Source organism: Vulpes vulpes, chromosome 8 (assembly GCF_048418805.1).
Source record: "Vulpes vulpes isolate BD-2025 chromosome 8, VulVul3, whole genome shotgun sequence".
NCBI lineage: Eukaryota > Metazoa > Chordata > Mammalia > Carnivora > Canidae > Vulpes > Vulpes vulpes.
Window position 1 is genome coordinate 95,948,672 of NC_132787.1, and position 12,536 is coordinate 95,961,207.

Here is a 12,536-nt window from a genome sequence, read left to right on the forward strand (position 1 = left end):
CAAACTTTTTTGGGTGTGATGGGTAGGTTTATTATCCTAATTATAATGGTTTCATGAGTGTGTACAGGCTTCAATGTCATCAAATTGTACACCTCATGTGCAGTTTGTTGTACCTGAATTGTATTTCAGTAAGCCTATAAAACACACCACCCAACCTAAATGGTTATTTAGGTGGAAGAGATTACAGAACACTATGATTCTTTCAATTGCTACCGAAAAGAAGAAAAGAAAAAAAAGAAAAGAAAAAAGAGAGAAAAGGAAAAGAAAAGAAACAATAGATCTACCATCACTGACTGATGCAGGTCTTAGGAATCCTGTAGAGTTAGGGGGTTGGAGGGTGGGTCAGAGTAATAGGGGGACAACACTAACAATATCCTACACTTGTACATGAATACATGCTCGGTAGGCACACAGATGAAGGTATGAAGGGTAAAGGAGGAGACAACCAAGGAAGGGCAGAAGCGGGATTAACCTGACCTTCCGTTTAGCTGACACTCTACAGAAGGTTTGTATTTCTTCTTCAAAATCCCAGAAGGTTGCTTCCACAGTTTGGCTATTGTGGACATTGCTGCTAGAACCATTGGGGTGCAGGTGTCCCAGCGTTTCATTGCATCTGCATCTTTGGGGTAAATCCCCAGCAGTGCAATTGCTGGGTCGTAGGGCAGGTCTATTTTTAACTCTTTGAGGAACTTCCACACTGTGGAAGGAGCTTCGGTGTCCACTGAAAGGTGAATGGAGGGGATCCTGGGGTGGCTCGGCGGTTTAGCGCCTGCCTTTGGCCCAGGGCACGATCCTGGAGTCCCAGGATCGAGTCCCACATCAGGCTCCCGGCCTGGAGCCTGCCTCGCCCTCTCTCTCTCATAAATAAATCTTTAAAAAAAAAAAATGGATAAAGAAGATGTGGTCTGTGTATACACTGGAATATTACTCAGCCATTAGAAACGACAAATACCCACCATTTGCTTCGACCTGGATGGAACTGGAGGGTATTATGCTGAGTGAAGTAAGTCAATAGGAGAAGGACAAACATTATCTGGTCTCATTCATTTTGGGAATATAAAAAATAGTGAAAGGGAATAAAGGGAAAGGAGAAAAAAATGAGTGGGAAATATCAGGAAGGGAGACAGAACATGAGAGACCCCTAACTCTGGGAAACGAACTAGGGGTGGTGGAAGGGGAGGAGGGCGGGGGGTGGGGGTGACTGGGTGACGGGCACGGAGGGGGGCACTGGACGGGATGAGCACTGGGTGTTATTCTGTATGTTGGCAAATTGAACACCAGTAAAAAATAAATTTATATTAAAAAATCCCTGAATGTCAAAAGTTACTTCCGAATATGTATAAAAGCAGGACACCAATGACATGACTCAGCCAAAAAAAAAAAATTAAATAAATAAATAAATAAATAAATAAATAATAATACGCTTCTTCAGAAGAGCACTTGCAGCCTGTGTCCTTCCACCGCCCCGCGGAAAGGCGCCTGGCCAGAGTCTGGGCCATCAGGGAAGCGACCCTGGGGGCTGCCTCCCTGCAAACGGCATCTGTGGGCCGGCGGGGCGGGGCGGGGCGGGGCGGGGCGGGGCGGGGCCGCAGGGGCTCCGGGGCTGACACCGTTGGCGGGCAGGGGGCCCACTCGCCTGGGCGCCCCCCTCTGGGACCAAGGCCACAACGGGTCAAGGAACAAAGCTGTGGGGCGGGGGGGGGGGGGCACCCAAAACAATACAGCCTAGCGCAGGCTAACTGCCATACAGACCTACAGAGAAGCACTGGCCAGGCCGTTCTTCCCGAAGCTTCTAGAAGAGCGCCAGGGCCCAAGATGGCAGCAAACCTAGACTCGGTCACCCCCACCCCCGCCCACCCCACCCCACCCCCGCCTTTTCTGGCCCAGGGTGCATGCGCAGAGCGCGGAGGCTGCGAGGGGCGGGAGGCGCGCGGCTCCTGCGGCCCCAGGGCGAGGGCGAGGGCGGAGGGTGCGAGGGGCCCCGGGAGTGCGATGCCCAACCTGAGCTCCAGATTCCACGCGGGCAATCTCACAGCTGTGTCCCCCCGAGATGGGCTCAAGCCTGCATTTGACCTGGATTAGAGCCTTGGGGGGGGCGGGGGGAGGTCCTCTGTGTGATGGTTTGTCATGAGGGTGTGGCACGTCGGGGTGGGGTCACCCGACTTCTCTGGGTGTGCAAGGATCGCAGAGCACGCGGGCAGACACACCACGTGGCTTTCCCACGGTGGAAACCCAGGAGCCCTGAGTGAACTTACAGATTAGAGAAAGCACTGGCCAGTTACTGAGCACCTGTTCATAACATACTTATGTATATTATTGCATTTAATTACATTTCTCTGTTTTGGAGAGACTTGAATTGGATCTCTGGTTAGATACTAGTAATTTATTATGTGACTTTCCTGATCTCAATAAATCTATTGGGGTTATGCAGGGGAAAGTCCTTGCTTGTAGTAAATAAACACCAAAGTATTGGGGGTGATTGGGTATGATGTCAGTAATATACTTTCAAATTATTGGAGGTGGCATGTTCTTTCTACTACTCTTGTACCTTTTCTGCAAATGCGGAATTATCCCAAAAGAAAAACAAAACCTTAATTTAAAGAATTATGCTAGCTTCATGAAATGAGCTGTGTAACTCTATTTTTCTATATTCTGTAGCAGTTTATATTACACAATAATTAACAGTTCCCTGAAAGAGTAGAAACTGATCTATAAAGTCATCTAGACACAGGTATTCGGAGGAAGACAAAATCTTCGACTTTGTCATGCAGATCAACTGTTCTATTCCTTGAATTAATTTTGTCAGTTTATTTTTTCTATCAATGTATCCGTTTCCCCTAGGTCTTCTAATTTATTAAAGTATGAACTTAATATTATAAGCATATTATTTTAAAATATATGCCTTCCATTTTTCCAGAGATGACATACATATGGTCAACAGACACACGTGAAAAGATGCTCATCATTACTTATATCAGGGAAATGCAAATCCAAACCACAATGAGATTATCACCTCATATCTGTCAGAATGGCTAAAATTAGCAACACAAGGAACAACAGTTGTTGGCAAGGATGTGGAGAAAAAGAAACCATCTTGCATTGTTGGTGGGAATGCAAACTGGTGCAGCCACTGTGGAAAACAGTATGGAGGTTCTTCTTCAAAAAGTTACACTACTGAGTATTTTCCCAAAGAATACAAAAACCCTAATTCAAAGGAATACATGCACACCTATGTTTATAGCAGCATTATTTACAATAGCCAAGATATGGAAGCAGCCCAGGTGTCCATCAGTTGATGACTGGACAAAGAAGATACGGATATTACTGAGCCATTTAGAAAAAAAAGATAAAGAAAGAAATCTTGCCATTTGTAATGACATGGATGGAGCTAGAGATTATAGTGCAAGGTGAAAAGTCTGTCAGAAGAGGACAAATACCATATAATTTCACTCATTTGGAATTTAGAAAAACAAAGCAAACAAAGGTGGGGGGAGAGAGAGTAGAACCAAGAAACAGACCCTTAACTATAGAGAATTGATGGTTACCAGAGGGGAGGTGGGTGGGGGATGTAAATAGTTGATGGGGATGAAGGAGGGCACTTGCTGTGATGAGAACAGGGTGATGTGTGGAAGTGCTGAATCACTATATTGTACACCTGAAACTGATATAACACTGTGTTAACTGGAATTAAAATGAAAACTCTAAAAAAGAGAGAAAAATAATAATAAAGTAAAATCTATGTCTGTGACCATTCCCTCCTTTGTTCTGTATTTGTTTATTTATATCTTCTCTTTTTTTTCCTTGACAGATCTTATTAATCTTTGTTGGTTTTACTTGTTCTAATTGTTCTCTGATTCATGTGTCTTTCCTATGTCTGTATCCTTTCCTTTTAAGTTTGTTTGTTCTGTTATTTAGTTTTGAGTTTGTTTGTTATTTACTTTGAGTTTGTTCTGTTATTTACTTTAGCTTCTTGCATTGAAAGTTTACTGTCTTTATTTTTTATTTATTTATTTTTAAGTAGGCTCCACGCCTAACGAGAGACCTGAATTCTTTTTTTAATAATAAATTTATTTTTTATTGGTGTTCAATTTGCCAACATACAGAATAACACCCAGTGCTCATCCCATCAGGTTCACCAGACAGCAAGACCTGAACTCGGGTCTAGAGTCAGAGGCAGAACAGAGGGAGCTATCCAGGCACCTCCTACTGTCTTTACTTTTAACCTGTCATTTCCTTAAAAATGTACTTAAGCTATAGAATTTTCCTGTCACAATTGCTTTAGTTATATCCCTTAAGTCTTTATGGCATTATTCAATTATTCAGTTTTAAATTTTTCTAATTCCTATTGAGATTTATTTTGTAGTCTATGGGTCAAAGATCATTTTTACTAATTTCCACACATGTGAAGTGTTTTGTTATATTTTTTTATATTAATTTGTAACTTGTATTAATTGCACTGTAGTCAGAGAATATGGTATGTGTAATACTGAGTATTTAAAATTTCTTGATACCTGCTTCATGACCTAGTGTCTGGTCTTTTTTGAAAACATATACCCATCACAACAAGTTGTTAATTTTTCCAAGTATCAGGTACAGAAAGTGATTTTTGTCAGCTTTTTGTAAATCTGCCAATTTTTGCTTTCTATATTTTGATTATATTTTACAAAGTACACAAAATTCTGATGAATTTACCATTTTATCCATTTGTAATAATCTTCTTCAAGTCCAAAAAGGTTTTGCCTTAAAGTCTATTTTGTGTGGTATTGATCTAGCTATGCCAGCTTTCATTTAGTTGGTATTTGCCTTAGTTTATCTTTTCCTGCCTTTTTCCTATTAATCTTCTGTGTCTTTTGTAAGTAACATGTCGTTCAGTTTGTTTTTTTTTTTTGTTTGTTCAATGTTTATTTATTCAGACATAGAAGCTTCTTTTTACCTTTGGTCTGTTGACATGGATTGTGATTTCTAATATTTTGTGATTCATTCCTACCATTTTATGTGTTAAGTTTTTGATACTTTTTTTAGGTTTCTCTGTTATTGTTTGCTTTGAGAGTGACTGGAAAAGCTTTTTTAACTCCTCCTTCTCTACCCCACCCCCATCTGCCACTTTCTTCTCTACCACTTGGGAAGTTATTCTCTCTGTTACCATCTTTTAGAGATCACCCTACAATCTGTAACACTTATTTAATTCTGAAGGAATTCTGAAGTTAATCAGTGTGTTTACCCTCCTCTTAGACAATACAGAAACCTGGGAGCATTTTAACTTCAATTATCACCTTCCCCTTTCTAACTTATCTGCTGGGAGGAATTTCTGTGAACATCTGATGGACCATCTGTCGCCTATACTTAAATTACTCCTACTCATCCTTCCATTTCTCAGCTATAATGCCTCTTCCCCTGAGAAGACTTCCCTAGAGTCTGGGTCAGTAGTCATCAAACTGGAACCCTGCACTTAGAAATACCCAAAGACTTCCCAAAAGGGTGATGGCATAATAGTTTTAAAGGATTCAACTTCCAAACCCTCACATTTCATGTGTAGTCTTTCCTAATCTGATCTGCCTGAGAACCAAGCTACCCACAAGCCTGAAGCATATAGTTAGTCCTCCTTTTCTCCTTCCCTTTCATCACTGCCCTGTCCCTACTTTGTGAAATAAAAGTATGTCTCTATTACCCCTATTTACCATTATACTTAATTTAGCCCTGGAGTATAAATCCCCCTCAAACACCAAACAAATACTCAACGGTTCAAAATAGTAGCAACAGTGAAACTTTTAGCTGTTCCTTTCCCAGTATTATTCAAATTTTTCTGAAAGGCAAAGCATTAAAAATGGAGTGTTTTGGTGCATGTCAGGTTGTTAATAGACATAATATAGAGTTAAACGAGAGTAGAGTTGCCAGATTTAGTAAGTAAAAATACAGAAACCTAGTTACATTAGAATTTCCGATAAATTTTTTCAATATATGGATTCCCCAGATATACACTGAAAAATTATTAGTCCCTGAAATTCAAATTTAACTGTACATCCTGTGTTTTATCTGACAACCCTAGCTAATATTAAAAACAATTTTCATTTTTTTCTTTCATCTCTTTGACCTTTTGAAAAATACAGTGTTCCCAAGGGAGGGTTCTATTAGCACAAACCCAAACTAAAAAATGTAAGTAAGAACTTTTAAAGCAGAGATACTTTAACCAGGCTACAAACTCATGGCAAGGGTCTTTTCCTTATTTAGCAATATATCTTATAATTAGAATAATTATCAGAGTGATGCTTATTAATATGTTGATTTGAAATGAAAAGTAAAGTCAGACTTGTTCTGTTGAAAAATGAGTCATATTTGGCTAAACAATTAGGTTACATGTGGGAATTTTCATATGTTGAATTCAGCAAATCTTCAATTCCAGGGTTTTATAGAAACTAATACATTATAAAAGTAAATGTTATCAAATAAATAACAATTATTATTATAAATTAGCTTCATGTTAAAAGTTCATTGATCTTAAGTACACTTAAGATGAATGCACATTATATATGCTATATCTCGATGAAAAAAGAAAAAAGTTTTAAAAAGGAATGTTGAAATTAGCAGTGTATTTTCTAAATATATCTGCTGTCACTTCAAGGTGAAAGAAGAACACATATAATTTGGTAATTTATGATAAGGCCTTTTGCCAAACTTCCCCAAAATTCAGAAAGTAGATAATTCTGAAGGTTGGGTAGGAAATTTTTTTTTCAAGTCAATTGGTCTCGAATTTTAGCACTAACAACAAAAAGAAGAAAAAGCAGGAGTTGAAGAATCTAGTCAAGTCCTCAATCAATCATTATAGATATGAGAGCATTAAGAATGCAAGAGCAATAAAGTTTAAGAACCACTAACACCAAGTTAGTTTCTCATAGCAAACTGGACTTTTTCCTTCACTTATCATAATATGTAAATATATATTCATTCACATGACTATTTGATGTCTGCTTATCCTACAACATCATGTCTCATAGAAGCGATACTGAGCACATTGCTTTTCCTCAGTGAACCTTGACTGAAAGATTAAATGGGCAAATGCACAGGCAGCCCGGGTGGCTCAGCGGTTTAAAGCCACCTTCAGCCCAGAGCATGATCCTGGAGATCCAGGATCAAGTCCCACATCGGGTTCCCTGCATGGAACCTGTTTCTCCCTCGGCCTATGTCTCTGCCTCTCTCGTCTCTGCCTCTCTCTCTCTCTGAGTCTCTCATGAGTGAGTAAATAAATAAATAAATAAATGGGCAAATGCATCACCATTCAGGTGGTATTTGCAATCTCAGGAGTGGATGAGATTACCGAGAGGATGGAACTCTGGAAAACAGAAGTAGATTGCAACTCCTTTTAGGACCACATGGGTGTCATCTACATTTGCAGCTCTCCCTTCTCCTTTCCTCCTTTGTCCCTAATAGGGATATGGTGTCTTACACTTAGGAACAATACAAAAGTAAAACTGACCCTGCTTTGTCAAACCAATCTAAGATCTGGAGTAGATAACCACTGTTAAGAGTGTTCTTTGCAATGAAACACTTACCCTAGAAGACTGACATTGGACAAATCTCTTGATCTCTTTGAGCTTTATTGTCTTCACCATCCTATGGGAGAAACAGATGTTAAATACATAAAATATAGTGGCTCCCACCTCCCCTTCAAGGAAGCTGCACACGATCCCCCCTGAGAACCAGCCATTTAAACATTAATTTTTTTTCTATCATTCATTTTAGCCAATCACCTCTGAATGCATCATACACTCATACCATATGTTATATTTGTGGATAAGAATTTTTTCCTCCAGTTTTAATTTCCTCCAATATCCCAGAGTCAGGTCCATTTTTTCTATGTTTCTGCTACTCACTTTCTATCACTTTAACTCCAAATGAATTAACAGTGATGACTTGTTCTGATAATTGTTAGACTGGGTTTTTTGTGTAGGTGCCACCAGGAGGCAGCATGAACTTAGTGATGATCTCACATCTTGAGTCACTCTGTCACTTCCTAAAGGAAGTGGTCTTTTCTACCTAAGATACAATTAAACCTGACTTTATGTTTGTTTGGTTTTGGTTTTGGGAGGTTGTGGGGGTTGTTTATATTTTATTTAAATTAAATTTGCCAACATATAGTATAACACCCAGTTCTCATCTCATCATGTGCCCTCCTTAAGGCCCGTCATCCAGTTACCTGCCCCATCCCCTCACCCACCTCCTCTTCTGCAGAATTACGAGTCTCTCATGGTTTATCTTCCTCTCTAATTTTTCGCTACTCAGTTTCCTACATTTCCCGTATGGTCCCTTTCACTATTTCTTGCATTCTTATATTCCTTACATTTCTTACATTCTTACACGTATATCATATGAGTGGAACCGTATGATAATTGTGTTTCTCTGATTGACTTACTTCACTCAGCATAATACCCTCCAGTTCCATCCACGTCGATGGAAATGGTAGGTATTTGTCTTTTCTGATGGCTGAGTAATATTCCATTGTGAGTGTGTGTGTGTGTGTGTGTGTGTGTGTGTGTGTGTGTTGAAGGACAACCTGACCTTTTTTTTAAATAATACCCAGTGTTATGAGGACATGGGGGAGGCGACACTGCTATATACTTGCATTTGAAGCATTCCTTGACAATTTGACAACTCCATAGTTAAAACCTTTAAATTGTCAATATCCTTTGCTCTGGCATTGTCATTTCCCACAACCTCTCTCCCACCCCCTGTCATTTCATCTAAGGACATTATTGTGTCTGGGAGCAAAGATTTAGCTATAGGGACATTCAGTATAGCATTGCTTAAAATAACATAAACTAGAAACAATGTAAAGATCCATCAATAAGAGATTAAGATCATATAATGAATTACTATATGGCTGTTAAAAATGATATTGCTGAAATGTTTTCCAAGTATATGATATATATATATATATATATATTACAAGATGTGGTACATGGGACCATTGTAAATGGTATGTGGAAGGACACTGTTTCCATTTCCCTATATATGCTCCCATTTCCCTGAAACCATCCTGGACAGTTAGAAGGCTAAGGCTTCCCACACAAGCTCACACTCTTCTTTTCCCTCTCATCCTTAGGAGCTCTTTGTCCTAGTCTTGTTTCAAGATCCAGGCTTCATCCTGTCATCCTGGCCCCCACATCCTTCTTTTTAATCCAGCCCTTCCTCAGTCTAGCAACCAGCTTCACCCTCCTTGCCTTCAAGTCCCTTTTCATATTTCCTGAACTGCCCAGCTCTGTCCCTTCTCCTAAGCTCCAGGAGGTGGCACTGAAGTAAGCCTTGAAGGATGGGGAGGAGTTGGCCTGGCAGAGACAGAGGACATGTAGGTATGTCAGAACACCATAAACTAGAGCAAAAAAAGAAAAACATAGCATGAAATGCACAGAGAACTAAAATCAGATCAGTGGCACACAAGAGTAAATTGAGAAGCTTGTTCAGAGATCCAGTCAGGGGTAGCAAGGACTTGATTACAGATAACAGAGCATGATATTCTATAGAGTTTGAACCTCACCCTGAAACTAAGTTTAAGGAGTGATGAAGTCAAACCACAAAGCTTTGTGGAAGATGGATTTGTGGGGAAAGAGGTTTTTGCAGTAACATATATGAGACATGATAAGGGCTTGAGCTAGAGCAGAGGTAGGAAATATAGGGAAGATGGGTCAGATTTGAGATTATGTAGAACATCAAATTAACAGGACCTTGAGACTATAGACTACAGACCTGCTGTGGGTTAGGTAAGGACCAGAGTCATATCTGTCTCACTCACAGCTGGTATCTCCTGCACCTAATACAGTGTATTCCACACAGATACTCAACACATATTTCTTAAAGAAGGAGTAATGTCTGAAGTGAGCTAAGCTGGCATTACTGTATATGTAGCAAACTCATTCCTAAGACACCATTAATTTTATACCACTGATTTCATGGTACCTTTTGGAAGGTGGGTAGGTATCAGAAGAACCAAAATGCAAAATGACTGCAGATCTTACCACTGAGTGGAGTTTATTTCTCCTTCCCTTAAATGTTGGCTGGCCTTTTGATTTGATTCACTTCAGCCAACAGAATTCTTGATACCAGAAGGATCAAAATGAGAAAGAAAAGAATCTCTAATTGAATAATCAGCATAAATTTAAATAATTACTGATGATACATCTGTGAAATAATATGTAATTGAGAATTCCTCAAAATAAAAGTAGAATACTATTTAAGCAAATTTAATGATAATGTAGAAGTAAAATTGTTGGCTATGTCAACATAATTTAGAAGAGAGGCATACATAAGAATGAAGCAAAATCAATGAAAAGAATTATCTTATTTGGGATAATGAGACTATAATATTGATTAGCCTCAGACAAAGAAAAAAACATAAGTACAAATAGTTTTTTTATCTATTTAAAATGTAAAATTACGACCATAACTATAGGCAATATTAAAGAATAAAATAAAATCCAGTTATATGAGACTTACAAAATACAAACCCAAGGAGCACCATATACAGAGATTGAAATTGAAGGGATAAAATACATATACCTTGTGATTCACAAGGCCAGCCCAGATTCAAGAGGGAGAGAAATAAACTCTTCCACTTGATGGCCAGATCTTCAGAGTCAATTTGCAAAGTGTGTGATTCAGGAAGGTATAAAGATGAGAGATTTTTTTGCAATTAATCTACCACGAAAATTCTATCATTCCATCTATCTATTCTAATTCTAATCTATCATGAAAATTCTAATTAAGACCAGTAAGAAAAATGCAAGAAAAATCAGGAAAATAAGGAGAAAAAAACCCAGAAGTATGGAACATAAACAAATAGTAGAGCAGCCCTGGTGGCTCAGCGGTTTAGCGCTGCCTTCAGCCCAGGGCCTAATCCTGGAGTCTCAGGATTGAGTTCCACGTCAGGCTCCCTGCATGGAGCCTGCTTCTCCCTCTGCCTCTCTCTGCGCCCCCTCCCCCCCGTGTGTCTCTCATGAATAAATAAATAAAATCTTAAAAAAAAGAAAACAAAAGTCGATTATATGCAGAAGTCAATTATATGCTGTTTAAGAGAAACTCCCTTCAAATATAAAAACAAAGGTTAAAGTAAGGTGATGGAAAAATATGCACTATACCTGCACAATCCAAAGAAAGCTAATGTGGCATAGGAATATCAGAGGAACCAGATTTTGAGCAAAGAACATTACAAGGGGTAAAGAAGTTAATTGCATAATGATATAAGAGTCAATTCATTAAAAGGACATAACATTCTTTAATGTGTATCCAAATAATAAGTTTCAAAATATCTGAAGCAAAATCTGTTAAGAGATAAAAGGACAAATGGACAAATTCATAATTTTAGTTGGAGATTTTAACAGTAATAGACAAAGTGAAAAGAAAATCAGTAAAGGTATAGAGCACCTGACCATTATCATCAATCAACTTGACCTATTTGCCATTTATAAAAATTCCACCTAGCAACAGCAGAATGCATCATCTTTTCAAGTGCACACAAAACATTTACCAACATAAGCTATATTCTGGATCACAAAACAAGCTCTATAAATTTAAAAGAATAAATCCCAAAAAGTATGTTATGACCACAGTAGAGTTAAATTAAAAATCAACAAAAAGATATTTGGGAAAGTTCTAAGTATTTGGAAATTAAACACACATTTCTAAATAACTGAGGGCTAAAGAAATTATGGGGAAAATTAGAAAGTACATTGAATTAAATGAAAATTACCAAGCACCATATCAAAATGTATGAGTCACTACCACTGCAGTGCTTTGAGGGGAATTTATATTATTAAATGCTCTTGATTTATTGTTATAAAATTTTACTTTAAGATCATAAAAAAGTGAATTAAATGAATTAAATTCATAGGCATTAGGAAGGAAAAAATAAACATCAGAGCAGGAGTCAATAAAATAGAAAAAAATAACAAAGAACAATCAGTGAAACCAAAACCTGGTTCATTGGAAAGACCAATTAAAAGTGACAAAACTCAGATCAAAAGTCTGACTCGGGCCAGTCAAACTGATCAAACATGAAAGAAGGAAGACACAAATAAGAATGAGAGAGAGAAAAAAAAAAGAAATTAGAGAGAGGACAACACTACAGATGCTACATATTTTAAAATAAAGGAATATTACGAGCAATTTATGCCATTTAGATAAAATTGACAAATTCCTTGAAAGACAAACTACCAAAGATCATTCAAGAGAAAATGATAGCCTGGCTAGCCCCAGACCATTTAAATAAGTTGCATTTGTAGATTAAAAACCTGCCCCAAAAGAAAATTCAAAATTCAAAAATATAAAGAGGAGAATATGCTTCACAACTTGTTTTTTGAGGTAAGCATTACCCTAGTACCCGCAACAGGTAAAGCCATTAGAAAAAAACTACAAACCAAAATCCCTCAAAAACATGAATGCAAAAATCCTTAACAAAACATTAACATAGCAAGTCCAGAAACACATAAAGGAAAAATGCCTCATGGGATTTTTCATTAGAATGCAAAGTTGATTTAACATTTAAAAAT

The 12,536-nt window shown here is 38.2% G+C and overlaps 1 protein-coding gene across 17 annotated transcripts in view; it reads right to left on the minus strand.

Moving 5' to 3' along the window:
• The window catches only part of TDRD15 (tudor domain containing 15), an 82,358-nt gene that overhangs the window by 37,263 nt on the left and 32,559 nt on the right, over window positions 1–12,536 (minus strand). For all 17 annotated transcript variants that reach the window (XR_012003218.1, XR_012003216.1, XM_072767600.1 and 14 more), the window contains one exon: window positions 7,548–7,608. Coding sequence is in view for 15 of the 17 variants with exons in the window: in XM_072767600.1 (XP_072623701.1) it covers window positions 7,548–7,608 (61 nt within the window). In the remaining 2 variants the exon portion in view is untranslated. The remainder of the gene's footprint in view (window positions 1–7,547; window positions 7,609–12,536) is intronic.